Source organism: Heliconius melpomene, chromosome 21, assembly GCF_056956725.1.
Source record: "Heliconius melpomene rosina isolate 202511_hmr_F chromosome 21, ASM5695672v1, whole genome shotgun sequence".
Lineage (NCBI taxonomy): Eukaryota > Metazoa > Arthropoda > Insecta > Lepidoptera > Nymphalidae > Heliconius > Heliconius melpomene.
In genome coordinates this window covers 6886408-6903188 of record NC_140409.1, presented here as the reverse complement: position 1 = coordinate 6903188, position 16781 = coordinate 6886408, and the positions used below count along the sequence as shown (strand labels likewise).

At 34.7% G+C, this 16781-nt stretch overlaps 1 protein-coding gene across 11 annotated transcripts in view; it reads left to right on the top strand.

Annotated features, from left to right (window-relative positions):
• The first annotated feature begins 2132 nt into the window (after nucleotides 1-2132).
• The window catches only part of LOC146527069 (coiled-coil domain-containing protein AGAP005037), a 115171-nt gene continuing 100522 nt past the window's right edge, over nucleotides 2133-16781 (top strand). For 6 of the 11 annotated variants that reach the window (XM_085206273.1, XM_085206276.1, XM_085206282.1 and 3 more), the window contains exons 1-2: nucleotides 2134-2388; nucleotides 4248-5973. In XM_085206273.1, coding sequence (XP_085062399.1) covers nucleotides 4272-5973 — 1702 coding nt within the window. In that variant the 5' untranslated portion in view covers nucleotides 2134-2388; nucleotides 4248-4271. Of the gene's footprint in view, nucleotides 2389-4247; nucleotides 5974-16781 lie in introns of all 11 variants that reach the window. The other 5 variants (XM_085206280.1, XM_085206281.1, XM_085206277.1 and 2 more) reach the window with 2 other exon arrangements.

Genomic DNA, 16781 nt, shown 5'->3' with positions numbered 1-16781 from the left:
TATTAAGTAAGCAAGTATGAAATATATAAATAAGCATCGGCGGGTCAGACTCTACATAGTTCTTTTGGCCATTAAATACCAAACGATCAGAAAAGGTGCCCATAAGCCAATCCCAAATAGTATTGCAAATGTTAATGTCAACGTGTATCTGGAACAAATGCAATTAAATCTTTAAACATTATTACTGATTTCCTACTTGCGGGCCTTAGTTGTTATAGCAGTGAGCTTGTACTAGTGGTAAGACCACGGCTGCAACCACAGAAGTCGAGTTCAAATCACTAGGATATCAACTCCATTGAGAAAATAATAAAATTACCGTACCTCAAGGAACTACTCTGTAGGGAGAAATAAATATAAAAAACTGCATAAAACGAAAACGAAAAAATCAAACTCAATAGTTCATTAAGATTAACAGTCTGGCCCAAGAATTGAAGAATTTTCAACCAATTTGGTACATCTTTACAAAGACCTATGTAAAATGTAAATCGGTCCCAAATGTTAATCCTAATGAACTCTGGGGCTAGTTCCTTCTTTTTAGTTTTTGCATTCGGGTTTTATTTTTATATAATAATATTTTAAACTATCTAGACTTGATTATTAGAATATCCTATTTTTATTTATAAATAGTAAATATTAGAAACTAAACTGATAATCTATACGGCACATTGGAAGCATTATAATATATTCTATTTATAACACGTTTTTTTTTTTCGTTATCCTGATTTTCTTGATAAAGAGATTAACTTGAAACTGTCATAATATTGTACTATCATAATAAGAAATCGGATTTGAACAGGTATAGGGAACAGGTCGACTAGATATACCATTGAAGAAGATATTTAAAAAAAATCAATTACAACAAATCAATTATTTTTCAGTGTCCAATTTTAACATAAAAAATTTAACGTAGCTATTAAATAAAATATAGGCACACTCGAAGCGCTATAAATTAAGAACTGAACTGAAATAAAATGTATAAAGGTATATATTTATGTTAAAAAAAATCTACATGGCATTTTCTACCTGCCCTGCAGCGTGCGGTACAGCATGAAGCTCATTTTAAAGACAAAAGGGTTCTCTCACCTATTAGTAACTTTGAAAGGTAAATTGTCAAAGGGCTCCGTAGGTTCATCAGAGTAAAAACGTTTCACATCCCTTACGTTATTATTATTTACTCTTTTTACTAAATGTTGAGTAGTCATTAAGCGTGTTATACATCTACGAAAGTAGGACATTATTGTAGCACAAATATGTCTTCGTAATAAAATTTGACGTAATTTATAAATTATTCGAATAATTCTTATTTCGGATATTGTCAAAGTGAAAACAAATAGGTTGCATAATATGTATTACAAAATGAGGTTTTTTTCTTAATACATTTTTTTATTTTTTTTAGCTGCACGTTATATCCCACATGAGCAAGGTAGGCAGAGAGAACCTAGTGTTCACACATTGTTCCTATCAAGGCCGTCCGTTCCACACTTTCTGCCGAATTCTGAAGGCATTGCGTGTTGAGTGGCGGGAATCAACGGCGCGCTTTAGCCTCTACCAGAGCGAGTATCCTCGAGTGGGAGTCAAACCTGTTGCGTTTACAGTCCCTTGTACCTCTCTGATTTTTAAATAAATTCTATAAGCGATATTGATTTTGCGTAGTATAGTTATTTTTACCAATGGAATAGTAAAATACAATATTTTAATTAGTATAAACTAGTATAAGCAGTATAAACTTATCACTACTTTTGAATGTTATATCGCAGGAATATCAAACGAAAATAATATTTCTGGAAAACGCCATCTATTAACAGCTTAAGTAAGCAATACCACTTGTTTAATCTATGCTTGATTCATGCCTGAAAATTATGTCATCGTAAAGTAAATAATCTAAAACGTGTACCGCATGTCGTAATATATCTTTTGTAAATCAATGAAATCTAAATCTTTATTTTAATGTTTAAATATATAGTAAATTAGTGTATGTTAATTTTATCAAAATTATACGTATATCACATTTTACAACCTACATTAGATTAAAGAAAGATAGGAATGAAGTGGTACTTGAGATAAAGCGAAATAATGGGATCGCGTGTAACGGAACGCTTGTTACGAAACAACTGTATGAAAACAGACTCTATGTTTATAGTGGAAAGTCTAAGCCAATGCTGTTAAAGTTTGGCCTTCAAACTTTGCGAAAATGAATACTTATGTTATGTTGATATGCCCGTAAAAGGTATAACCTCGAGTATTAAACTTAGAAATAAATATTTTTATTTGGGAACGTTTTTAAAGTAATAATTGTGTAGTGCTTTTAGAATGTGTTTATCAAATAAAATGTAAATGTGACCACAGAAGATTTAAGTTACTTTTGTTAAAGTTGTGAAAGAAGACAAGGTGAGCTACTGAGTTGAAATTTTGTTTAAATTGTAACATACGTATGCAAGTCTATAAACTCTACACTTAGTGATAAATTAGCCTAAAAATAATACAATTTCAAGTACCTACTTGTTTTAAGGAATATAATTTCCTTAACGAGAGTGAAACTGTTTCTTATCAATAATGAACTAGCTTGGTTGTCTTGTACTCGACTAAATTGCGGCAAACCTCCTTAAAAAATTGATAAGGTTATTTATTGAGGTGACTCATCTATCAGTTACAGCTCGTCCATATAATTAATAATTTTCAATAGATAAAACTTAACCTTAGAAGTTTACTGTATTTACATCCCGTAGATGGTTTATATTTAATAATTTCCAATTTGCTTGTAAGATTCTCGTTAATAAGAAAACTTAGAAAATATGTAAAGCAGCGCCATCTATTGCACAAATCCATAAACTAATTTAGTTTTTTTTCAGTAATAAACTTCTTAAAAAAAACTTAACTTCACGCTTTATCCCAAGCTCTACCATAGTCAAAGAGAACGGAGCGCCAAACGCTACGGTCTCTACATACCTCTTTCGCCTCGTCCACTGTCATCAACCTCTTCATACATGCCCTACGGGGGGTCCTCATGCTTTTTACGTGAGCCTCCTCCAGTATCTTTGATACTGTGTTTTCGAAGGTCAACCGAGGTCTCCGACCGAGGATGATGCAATAAGCGCTGCATCATCTGCGGCAACAGCAGGCAATTCACATTCAGGTCACCTACTTTCACTCCCATATCACTTTGTTTCACTCCTTGGAGACAGCTATCCAAATACAAATTGAACAACCAAGCCAGCATGGCGCAACCTTGTTTAACTCCCGATTGGATGTCAAACCAAGGCGACATGCCAGCTCCTACTCGCACGCAGGCTGTGTCATCTCTATAAAGAGGCTTTACAGCCTGCAACAAGGCTCCATTTATATTGTACCTCTCATAATTATATATCTCATAATTTCGCTCTTACAACTCTGTGAATCGCCTTTTCCAAGTCCACAAAAGCACAGAAAACACGTACACCCTCTTCCGGGTCTAAACCCTCTTTGGGCCTCCCACAACAACCTTTCAGATCACTAAAAAAAATATAAAATAAGTATTTTGTAACAAGTAATATAAAATACGTTAAACAAATTAATAAATAAATATTTTATTTATAAATATATACGTATATTATGTTAATTTATTATTTTATGAAACAGTGTTGCCAGACGTCCGACCGATTTTAGCTAAAAATTAAATGTCCGATCGGGATAGTCCTGCTTTTTATAGCATGTTCCACTTACTGCGAGAAATCTTTTTTTTTCCTTAAAGTTGTTAAATAGCTACTATCAATTTCATAGAAATACACATAAGTAAGTATTTTCGTAAGTCATGTGTAATTTGCAATTTTATTTATTTGTAACTATTGTATTGACAAAGTAAAATTTTCTGCTTTCGTGTTTTTTAGAAGTAAGTATACTTTTGTTTTTTCATGAATCATCTTAGTAAGCACTTGCGTCCTATAAGAAATCCCCATGCAAAATTTTACACTCCTAGCACTTACGTCCTATGAATAACTCCTATGCAACATTTGAGATTCCTAGCACATGTAGTTTCTGAGATTTCGTGATGAGTGAGTGAGTGATCTTTCGATTTTAAAAAATTACTATACTGATTATTTTAATTTATTGTCCCGCTTTTGTCGAAAGAATCCCGCTTATTTACTTAAAATGTTTAAAAATTATGGTTTTCATCGAGATAAAATCTGCTAACGCTCCTCCGAATATTTATTATATTGCACTTATCTTTATTCAAATAATTGAAACTTAAATGTTAAAAAATATTGTTTCAGGTCGATTTCCATTTAATATTTAAAATGGGCGATGATAACAAAAAACGTGGAAATAGTTTCCGGAAGATATTTCCAAATATTTTCTTTTCTAAAAATAAGGAAAAATCTTTAAATAAAGATAAAAATAAAATTAGTGATACTAATAGTAACTATTATCAAAACGCACATAATGCACTTGAATTTTCTACTGACAACCACGAGGAGCGTATATATGAAAATATATCGACGGCTTCATTTTCTCGAAAAAATAACGATTTAAGAGCTATCGATACTCCAAGTAATCATTCTTCAAGTAGTACTTTAGTTTCAGAGAATTCAAAAAATATAAATAAAACAAATATCACAAAGACTTATGAGGCTGTGTCCGACGGAAATAAAAATGTAAAATACTTGGCAAAACCACAGGTGCCCCCCAAGCCTAAGAACGATACATATATTTCACCACATGAAATACCATTTCCTGATGTTTATTATCACTCTTTAGACAAGCTTACGGATAAATTACCACTGGAACAAATTGAAATATATAGAGCATCAAAAGTTCGGGCTAACCCGGCATCTGTTGGAGCAGAAATAAAAAAAGTCAGCACAACATTTTTAATTTCACCAAAGAAAGAAGCTGAGGTACGAAAAATTCAACCTATTCGCGCTCGAAGCTTATCACCTAACAGGGATACATCTCAAACTATTAATAACATTCCCAGTAAAGTAATGACAAATAACCCGGAGAAGCCTTACAATTATTCTGCTCCGACCTCACCTATTACTGCTGGCCACAAAATCCCTAACATGCCTGCAAAGACATCTCCATATGAACGTGTCAGAAAAAATTTAATAGAAGCAGAAGAAAAAAGAAATTCCGCGAATAGGGCAGATGTTTGTAATAATTCCACATTATCCCCAACGCCTTTGTCAAATATTGCTAAACCACAGATTTTTTCAAAAGAAAACTTTAATTTAAAGGAGCATATAAAAAAAGAAAAAACTCGACAAAGAGTTGAAGCATTTTATTGGCAAAATATAAAAAAATTAAGAGAGAAAGAAGACGAATATATTTTGAGACATTCAGTTAACCAATCTATGAGTCGACATAAAATTGATAACGGATTTTATTCGAATTGTAAATATCCTAGTTCACATGTCGTGGATCCAAGCTATCGTAGTGTATCACGCTTCTCAGATGTGAATGACAATTTACACCAAAGTACTCCTATTCGTGCCCCCTTTATTAGAGGAGTTCCGGGAAGGCGGAGTGATTCATGCATAAATAACAAAAATACGTTTCATGCTGATGCTACTAACCGTATGACCCCAGAAAAAAATGAAAATTTGAAACCTTATTGGCCATTATTTCGTAGTGGATCTCTAACGCAGGCCGATGATTTCCTGCTTCGACAAGCGAAAAGAGGCACTACGGAGGCGAAAAAATCATCGATAAATTTAACGGAACATAAAGCTATTGACCTAGATTTGGGAGCCAAGAATAGATATGGAGTGGTTCAGAATTTTGCATCATATAATGATCCTAACAGTCATATAAAGATGGCACCCGTGCCGCCTACCCGCACGACTAGCTTTACGAATCCTAAGAGTTTTTACATATCAAGAAACAGTAACAAGAACACTACAAGCTTTCCGACTGCTGTTCGTTCTTTGTGTTGTGAATCTGAGAGTGGATCTGAAGCTAGCGAGATTCGGCGGATTATGGACCCTCAATCGTTCAAAGGTTAGTACAAGTTTTTTTAAACCTACACGCACATAGCAGGGCAGGCAGAGGGAACCTGGGCATCTGGTGTTCAGACACTCCGTGCCCATTTAAGACACTTCTGTTCCCCAGGTTTTTTACTCCAGTCTTTTTGATGGCATTGCTTATTGAATAGAGGAACTCATCTCTCACTCATCGGCGATTTGCCTTGTCGTAAAAGTTATATTTCTAATTTATTTCGTAAAGTGTAACCTATGTGAGTTTTTATAGGATACTAGCGGCCCGCCCGCGGCTTCGCCTGCATGAACTACGTTATTATCAATTTCTTTTTACCTACGTCTACAATACAAACTTTCAACCCCAAAAACAACCCCTTAGAAGTCGAATATTACAAATTCCCGTCTTAGCGAGCACCTACCTCCTATAAATAACTCCTATGCAAAATTTGAGATTCCTAGCACTTGTAGTTTCTGAGATTTCGTGATGAGTGAGTGACCTTTCGATTTTATATATATAGATATACATGTACGTAGGCACTGGTCAGTGCCCAGTACCTAGTGCTACTGGGCTTTTTATATTTGGTGCCATTAGTATATATTAAAAGTTATTCTATTATTTTGGCTAACTGCCAAGAACCTGAATACGACTGAGATTTAAATGTTTGTCAAAAACAGGAAGGAAAATTGTGATAATATATTTGATAAAAATATCAAATTATTTTTAAATTTTAAACTCTATATATCCACATATTTTTTTTCATCAAGTATAACAAATATAATATTTATCAACAGACATTGTCATCAACAGTTTTTTGATTAATTTATATCTAGTACCTATCGAGTTATACAGTATTTAAATCGTCGCTTAACTTTGTAATCAATTTTTTTCCAGAATTTGGCGGAAAATGCACATTTTATGTGCACAAGCTAGATAAAAGATTTCTTAATAATGTTTATAAGATGAATTAAATAAGAATTTGGGGACTACAGAAAGTGTCACTTATTAGAGTTAGAAGACGACAGAAAGTTTCACTCATTAGAAAACTTTACTCAACTTGACTTCGCTCAGGCGGTCAAAGTTACATTTATAGGGAATGAGAAATAATTATGCAATAATTGAGCTATTTGCGAAGAAACATGCCTAGTTTTTTAATGGGCGGTAGATAAACACATTAACCACCAGGGACTACTTATAGGTACTTACGAGTAAAATAAATTGCTGAAATGTTACCATAGGCACATAATAAATATTAGCTGCTTTGCTGTTCAAAGTAAAAAAAATATCGCAAAAACAATCTCTGGGATATGAATGCAGTTTTTTATTACTGTTTGTTTAATATCACAAAGCGTATTGCAGTTGTTCATTTCTAGTACAAGTAAATGAAAATTGCTATAGTTTGCATTGCTTGCATAATTATATTTTTATTGTAAAATAAATCCGTGGATTCTATGCTATTGCCGCTTGTCACCCGTTTTCATCGAAAATCTGTTTTCTTTCCATCCAATTTGAGGCATTTTCAATATCGTAACTTAACGCGATTTGCGAGATTTTTAGGAGAGCGGAAAAATGAAAATAATTTTCCCTCCAGACCAGTCGGACCCGCAACTACGAGATAGTTTTCAGTGTGATACTGTCCCACTACCTGGTTGACACCAATTTTCCAGCTTTTAAAATCGATTATGACCTATCTCCTGGCCAGGCTTAATAGTTGTTCTGGCAGTTTTAATAATTTTTAAAGTATTATTCCATTCTAAGGAGAAAAGAATATTTTTATATTACTTTTTAATTTTTGTTGGAGTTTGTGCTAGAACAGATTTAAAGTCGGCTTTCGATTTTCATTTCAATAATTTTGTATGTTGCTTTTCAATTTTAGTTTGAAATTTTTGTGTATTAAAAAAATAACTTAAGAAATAGTTACTATCATCAACAGACTGATTTGTCCACTGATGAACGTAGGCCTCTATATACTCAAGAAATGTACAAGAAAATAAGTTTAAGGAGGTACAATTAGAGAGGGATAAGCTGAACTTTGCATTGATCAGTTTCGCTTAAAGAGAACCTAAAGTTAAAATTTCCTGAAACTTCCTAAATCAAATCTAAATATTTTTTTAGTTTACTTATAAATAACAGTATTTCATAACTGCATGACTGAAAGTAAATGATACGAGACTGAGTTATAGATAGATAGCATCATAATAGTATACGAGGCATTCTGCGTTAGTAGTCGGCGCGCAGAGCGCCGCTTGTGACGTCCTGTTAACCGGCATACTCTTTTATTATTTTGTAGGTTTGATATTTACTTTGTTTGTAATAATATTTTCAATAAAATAGTATTGTTATTTTTTTTAAAATAATTTATTGCTTAATTAAATAATTAGAACTTGCCTATATTATTTTTGGTTTGAACAGATTTTGGCACAATCCAATTTTAATAATATTTAGTAATCATTTATACGGCTCGACACGATTTCGAATGGCTTGAGAATCTTATAAAACCAAAAATGATAGGATTGTTCTTAAAGTTCCAGAGGGGCTACAGAAGCACAAAAGCTGCGCAAGGTTAATGCCCGAATCGATCGCGGTACAAATGCGCGGTAGTCCAATTTACTTAGCGCTGCGCAACGGACCAATTCTAACCTCAGTTGCAAATGGGGAAAATTTCTCGCATCAGTTTTAAAGAGGGCGTCTGAGGGCGCACACGACGCCCCCACATGTCGCGATCGCACGTGAGGTGCGCCGAGGACATTTGACCGGCTTCCAAACACTAAAAACTGTGATAGCAAACACCAAAACTTAGGTAGACAGCGAGAGTTACCATTACCATACGAACACTACTAATGTAAGCGAACGAACGTCGAACGTGGCATGTTGTTTATTTTCCATCTGAGGCCATGGGTGTGGTTCAATGGCACTTACGCTAGCGTAGCCGCCGGGGGGCAACCACGTGATGTGTTACTCGACAGTACGCCCGTACGCCTGTACGCCGCCCATCCCCACTGGAGCGTCGGTGCATTCGACTGATTCTGCGCAAAACAATAAAAGCTAGATTCCTGTAGCCGCTGTGGCCCTATCACTAGTCTGTATCTAGACTGTAGGGAAACGTAATAAGATTCAAAATAGCGTACAACCATGAAATATGACGTTTATCTGATATATGCAATTTGTATCTTATCTATGTGATATTCAGCTTAATTTACATTACAATATTTGATGCGACTAGCATTCATTGACTAATTTTATCTGTTCCAATATCTTTTGTGTATAATATTTTGGAATATTATATAATTTATTATAAGCCTTATTCTAAACTGCTCTCGTGGACACAACAACAAATAAAATAATTCAAATTAAAATAATTTTATTCAAAATAAAAAGTTACAAGCTTCATTTTTTGAACGTCAACTAATTTACCACCAGTTCACTAAAGTTAATGCCTCAGACTGGCGAACTGGCAAGAAACTCAGCGGGACTTATTTTTAAAATTTAAATAAATACTAAATTAATATATTTATATGGGTATGTACGTATATAAAAAGAATAAATAGAGACATAAGTCTGGTTTAGTTTAGATTGAAGGGATGTAAGAGACGATTTGGATTTGGGTACGTACTTAGTTCGTATAGATATATAGAGAAATATTATTTTTATCTTAGCTGCGTAGCACCTGAGCATATAGATAGTAAGTAGTAAGTAGATTATTTATGAAAAAAGTGTTATTTACGATAATATTTGTAATAACTAGTGTTAATTTTCCTTTTTTTATTTTCACATTTGTTAGGTAGTATTACCCTATTATGATTGCATAAATACAATAATTATGGACGACATAGTTACATATTTTCTATTTACTTACTTCATTTGTGTTTTCAATGTAGAGAATGTTTTAAATGGAAAATAGTTGGAATTAGGCATTGTAGGTCTTATATATCACCGTTAGGCATCTCTTCCAAATAAATTATCATAAATTCACATTACATCATCATATAAAATATTATATTATTGAATGTAAAATATACTTGAAAACTTTATTTGGAACATCAATATTATTATATTTTAATTATATATAGTAACATCTATGTGGTTTACATTTTGTGTTATATAACAATAATAATATTTTTACATTATTTTAATACAGTTTTGATTAAATTAATTATTATTAATATTTATATTTAATATTACTTTCTTAATTCTTCAAAGGAACCAGGTTCTTTGAAAGAGTACGTGGACACATGTCCAACAAGTACAGGTTTTAAAAAAATGTCAAAATATTTGACTGCGACCCATCAGCCGGGATCCGTCTCTGAATGAGGCATGGTCACCGGTTGATGCATAGCAACTAGAAAATATGAAAATCTAAATTTGGACACTGGGAAGGAGTTTGGACAAAGGATGCCTGGGCAACATCAGCGTGGTCAGCGATATAGAGAGGTGTGTGCCGTGAGTGTTATGGTTTTACTGTCATGGGGAGCTCGTTAGCGGGTTTTCCCGCTATTACGCTGGTTTAACACTTACCCATTCGAGCCTATAGTTCCTAAGCTCCACGCTGCCAGCCGTTAAAGGCGTGCCACCAGCGGATATATTACAAATGTCTCAGGTCCGTAGGGTCGCCACTCTGCACCCTGCAGTCTGCGAGCTTATTCAATTCATTATTAGAAATATCAATTAAAACTAATGTATAAATATTATGGATTACGTGTTTACATGTAAGAAACTTGTACAACATTTTCCAATTTGATATATTTTGATTTAAACTACATAGTTATTACAATTAGGAGAATTTGTGTGAATTATGCAAGCAGTTGTCTTGAAATTTATTTGAAAGAATTCCTTCAAAATAGGAAAACTATTAAAGAAAATTATAAATATCTTTTTAGGGAATTTTGATACAAATTTTAATACATGTTTAAGTGACGTAAAGTGGACTTACATGAGCAAATAGGAGTTAGTAGCTTTGATAGTTACTTTGTGACGTTTGGTATATGTTATTAAAATATAATAAAAATAACGTAAAAAAATACTGTAGTTCGCACTTTTAACACGCCTAGAGTTCGCGTTGTAGGTTTTCAGGGAGCTCGGCCATGTCTTAAACCTCTCTCTTAAATGTAATACAATCGGGTACGCATATGCATGTCATAACAATGAGAGAGCAGACGATAGTATCGACTATCGAGACTGGCGGTCGAACTCTCTTATAATTCGTTTATCATCGCTAGAAGTCAGTAAATGTTCGAGTATTATAAACCACGTCAATAAAGCTTTGTGGAGTTAGTGCTTGGCATACGAGGCTATACGATCGACGTCGGTCATTCATTTGCTGACAGGCTAGAGCAGCTTATACGTTTTGATCAATATAATGTTGGTAATTGTGATGCTCTTCTAGTAACGTCTAGACACGCGGCAGCGTATATAGCCAAGTTTATTAATGAAACCGACAACGCCTTGTGGCTAATATCACAAAACCATTTCGAGTTATTTTTGATCATTTCACTTAATAAATTATTTACCTAATGTACATACTTGAAATTTCAACTCATTTGTATAGAAATTGAAATTTCTTTAATTTAGGTGATATTTAAATGATATATACTTTTAATATATATGCGAATAAATATTACATTACATTTTTTACATTAGTATGTACATTTAGATTACAGTGAGAATGAAGAATCGACGGTGTTTAACCACCGCGTGATGCTGACCTTGCAGACCTTTTACGAGAATCACTAAAGACATGAGAATAATCAAAATTCAGCACAGCTACACCTAATGGCAGCTGTGATGAAATTATATATGTCATGTTTAAATATATCAAGGCTGTGTAAATTATATCTTTAGTTTGAAGATAAGTTGGTTCATACGATATTACAATCGATTTTTTATTACTTACGCTCTATTTAATTTAACAAGTGATGGAATCCTAAGCTTGTAACAAATGCCGACTTTCATGTGATTTAAAATGGCTACAATTTAGCTTTTTAGATAGTGATCTGGCACTAGTAACCGACAATCACTAATGATCGACGGTTTTTTTAACTTCAGAAAATATAAGTTTTTTAAATTGTCAATACTAAACTTAATGCATATTATGTTCTTTATCATTTCTCTTTCCTTCCTTCTACCTTCCTACCTTGTAAACCTTTACAAGGAAGGCGCAGCGATTACATTTTTGTAAAATTTATTTACAATTAACGAGAGATATAGATTACGCAGTGTAGAGGTGTGTAGATCAGGTGGAGAGAATTGAGTGACGGAACTAAACGCCTCGTAACTATGTCAAATTAAAAAGCTTTATATATAATTATCTGGCCACTCCATTTAAATAGTAGGTAGCTAAAACTAATATCATTTTCTCGTTACATGATTTTCGATTAGATTTCCTTCTACTGATAGGTAATATACTGACATATTAATCTATCTATATATATAAAATCGAAAGGTTACTCACTCATCACGAAATCTCAGAAACTACATGTGCTAGGAATCTCAAATTTTGCATAGGGGTTATTTATAGGACGTAGGTGCTCGCTAAGACGGGAATTTGCAATATTTAACTTTTAAGAGGTTGTTTTTAGGGTTGAAAGTTTGTATGAAACTTTGTTACTACAAATATCACAATCACATTTTTATTTTTTGTTTTGTTAATAATTTTGTTTATGTTTGTGTTTGTTAAAAATATTTGTATCTTTGTATAGTTCTTATGTTTTCTATAACTTAATGTAGACGACAGGGAATTCTTCAATAAAACTTCCTCGGCTTAATTTCAAGACTCTGTATTTCAGTACTAATACAACTCCACTTCAATATGTCCGTTCGCTATCACTACTCAGTCTAGACTGCCCCGAGCCAATCTGCCCACCGCCCGATCCCTACTCCGTTCGTGTTGCCAAATTATCCAATATTCCCAGATTAAAATCAATTTAATAATTTAATTTTTTTATTATTATTTTTAATAAGCAACAGAACCTTACAAAATCAATTTAATAATTTAATTTTTTTTATTATTATTTTTAATAAGCAACAGAACCTTACACTCGACCATCCTGATGACGTGTATGACCCCATACACGCCTCAGTTGAGAACCTTACACTCGGCACATTGGCTCACAGCAGTAAAAGATCACATTGTTTCATTCTCTCTTATAACTAAGTTTATGCTTGTTCCAACCCTATCCGGCCCAACTCGAGTAAAAGAACAAGCAAGAAACCTCGGAGGGGTTAATTCTTTTCGCGATTAAGTGATCTCAATAACAATTTATACAATAAGTCACGAAATAAATAAATAATAAAAAAAAAAAAAATACAAAAATAATAACAAGAGAAATAAATAAAAACATGATTATCTAAATACAGTTACATCATTTGTTTTTTATATTATTATTATTTTTTATATCATCATTATACCTAGGTCATTATTACACAAAATTAATCAATTAGCTAACATACAACAGTCAATAAAAAATATATATCTATCTCTACAGAATTAATTGTATATCAATTCAAGTAACAGCAATTATAATTATAACTCTTGTATCAGGTGAAGGTTACGAACTTGCTCGCTCACAAAGTCTCGTACCTACCACAACACACGGGAAAAGCAGAGTCGTGAACTCGCTCGCTCACGTAGTCTCACGCTCAACCATCCCATTTATCTTAAAAACTCTCTTAATAAGCAATGATGTCAAGTCACGAACTTGCTCGCTCACAAAGTCTCGTGATTGACATCGAACAACACAAATATCTTTTGCAGATAAACTCAACATTAAAGCATAATCAATTATCTCATCATACACATCATTACTATCGTTATATATCGCAACTTATATTCAAAACATCTATTTGTATATTTATTTTATTTATTCATCCCCATCGGATGAGTTAATATCAATTTCCACAATATCCCCGTCATCATTATCTAACTCCAAAGAAGTTATATGTATCCATGGTCTCATCCGATCAGACGCCACTGTAGTTTTTCGTTTATTTTTCATTCCCTCAAAGCCGGGAATGGGTGCCACTTTGTAACGGTCATTTTCCATCACTTTCACCACCTTATACGGGCCCTCGTATGAGGGTAAAAGCTTAGTGCTTTTGCCAGCATTTTGAAATGCGGTTTTTACTATTTTAACCAATTCCCCCTTTTTATAAATACGAGCTGGTCTGCGCCCCTTGTCATAATATTGTTTCTGTTTTTCCTGCTCCCTATTGATATTATTCTTAACTTCTTTGCGTAGAGACAACAGGTCACAGGATTCACGAGTGAAATTTCCTATTTCATTAAGTGTTGGATTACTCTCACTATTTATTCCTGTACCAAACATAACCTCCGCGGGAGTTCGGCCTATTGTCCTTTGTAGAGTGTTGTTAAGTCCCCACTGAATCTTACCGAGATGGCTATCCCAGTTCTTTTCATCGTCCCTTAGGTTCTGCGCGGTCAGGCAGTCTAAAATGGTGCGGTTGTATCGTTCAACTTGCCCATTTGACCTTGGACTCGCCACTGCATTTAATATATGCTTAACACCCCTATCCATACAGAATCTCCTAAAAGCATGTGACGTAAAACAACTGCCACGATCACTTATAATTCGGTCCGGATTTCTAAAGGTATCAAAAATATCTTCGAGCACTTTGATTACATTCTGAGTTTTTGTATTCCTGACTGGCTTAATGAACGAATCAACAGTTACCAAGATGTGAGTGTTCCCCTTTTTCGATCTTATAAAAGGTCCGAGGTGGTCAGTATGCAAAGTGTGAAATGGTATATCATTCTTAATAATAGGGTGCAAGAGTCCCTCATTATTTGCAGTTCTTTTGGCATAGGCGCAGTCAATGCAAGACTGCACATACTTCTTGACAAAACGCGACATTTTTGGAAACCAATACAGTCTTTTAATACGCTCCAAGGTCTTCTCCCCACCAACGTGACCTATATCATCGTGGTTCATTTTGCACACCTGCCACCTCGCTCCCTTGGGTACCACCCATCTAATATTAGACTTATCCCCCTCAATAATTCTGAATAATTTGTTTTCTTTTATAAGATCTATATTTTATAATATCTATTGTCTTTAATATACTCAAGTCCCTTTGAATTTAAGTTACTATTAATAATATCTCGAATTCGGCACATTTCCGAATCACCCATTTGCAACGTCAAAAGCCAGTCCTCGTTACTTATAGCTAAAACAGTGGAATGCTGATCAATGCTTGCTGTCTTTTTATCATTGATTGGATTCCTTGATAATGCGTCTGCGTGAGCCATTTTTGTACCCGCCCTGTACTCAACCGTGCAGTTAAATTCCTGAAGTGCAAGCCACCATCGCGCGATTCTAGGGATGAGATCACGTTTTTGGAACGTAGAGCGTAGAGCACTACAGTCCGTAATGATCTTAAATTCCTTCCCGAGCAGGAACACCCTAAACTTTCGTAATGAGCAAATTACAGCTAACGTTTCTAGTTCATAGGAATGGAAGTTCTTCTCCTCAGGGGTTGTCTGCCGACTGAAGTACGCGACGGGTTTCAGTGGCTCTGTACCACCTGGCGGTCGTTGCAGCAGGATTGCACCAATACCTATTTTGCTGGCATCGGTATGAAGCTCAGTTTCTGCGGAATAATCATAAATAGCAAGGACCGGTCGGTTTACTAACTTAGTCTTCAATTCCTCAAAAGCTCTGGATAAACTTCCTAAAATAGCTAACAAGTCCCAAGAATTGACGCACTGTGTGAACGTTTTCCGGCCGGGGAAAATCAGATACGGATCGGATTTTTGCCTTACCAGGTCTCATACCTGCTGAACTAATTTCGTACCCTAAATAGTCAATTTGGTTCTCCAGAAAACTACACTTCGTCAAGTTTAGCTTGAGGTTCGCATTATCTAATAACTGCAATACCTCCTCCAATCTTGTAAGAGCTTCGTCTGCGTCCTTACCGTACACAAGTACGTCGTCAATATACACAGTGGCTCCATTAAATCGCATCGGTCCCAAAACACGGTTCATCATCCTTTGGAAAACTGCAGGGGCGTTTGCTAGCCCAAACGGTACACGATTGAATTCATACTGGCCGTCGGGGGTCACAAACGCCGTCAGATGCTTGTGTTGTTCAACTATAGGCACCTGATAGTAGCCTGACATTAAATCTAGGGTAATAAACCATGCTTGTCCAGCCAAACGGCTAACCTCATCATCAATGATGGGCATTGGATAGCGCTCTTTCACGGTGATAGAATTGAGCATCCTATAGTCAATGCACATGCGTACCTTCCCATCCTTTTTACGGACCAAAATAATAGGACTAGCGTAATTAGATTTAGATTCTCTTATTACACCGGCGTCTAACATATTATCTACCATGTCGCGCACCTTTTCACGCTCCTGATGCGAAAGCCTATAAGGACGATAAACTACAGGTCGATTGCTGCTCAATTCGATTTGCATCTCTGTGATGTCAGTGCATCCTAATTCAGTCAGATCTGAAGCAAAACAGTGTTTAAAGCGTCGCAATAATTGTAGCAACTTCTCCTTGTCTTGATCAGTTACTGACTCTCCTATTCTTATTTGCTGTCTATCAAATTGACTGATAATTTTTCCTTCATAGGATGTGGTATCTGGAGGGACCGCAGTTACCCTCCTAACTAGGTCTATTTCTTCAGCGCGGGAAAATACAAAGTTTTTATGTAGCAAACACGGTATGGAGCACGGTGTTACCATAACGCTTAAATAGCCCTTTTTAACTTCATAAACGCCACCTAGTACAACAAACTGTTCGTTAAGTTTCCCTACAATTTTTGTTTCTAACAAGATATTCCCACTAAGTCCAAATTCCGTTGCAGC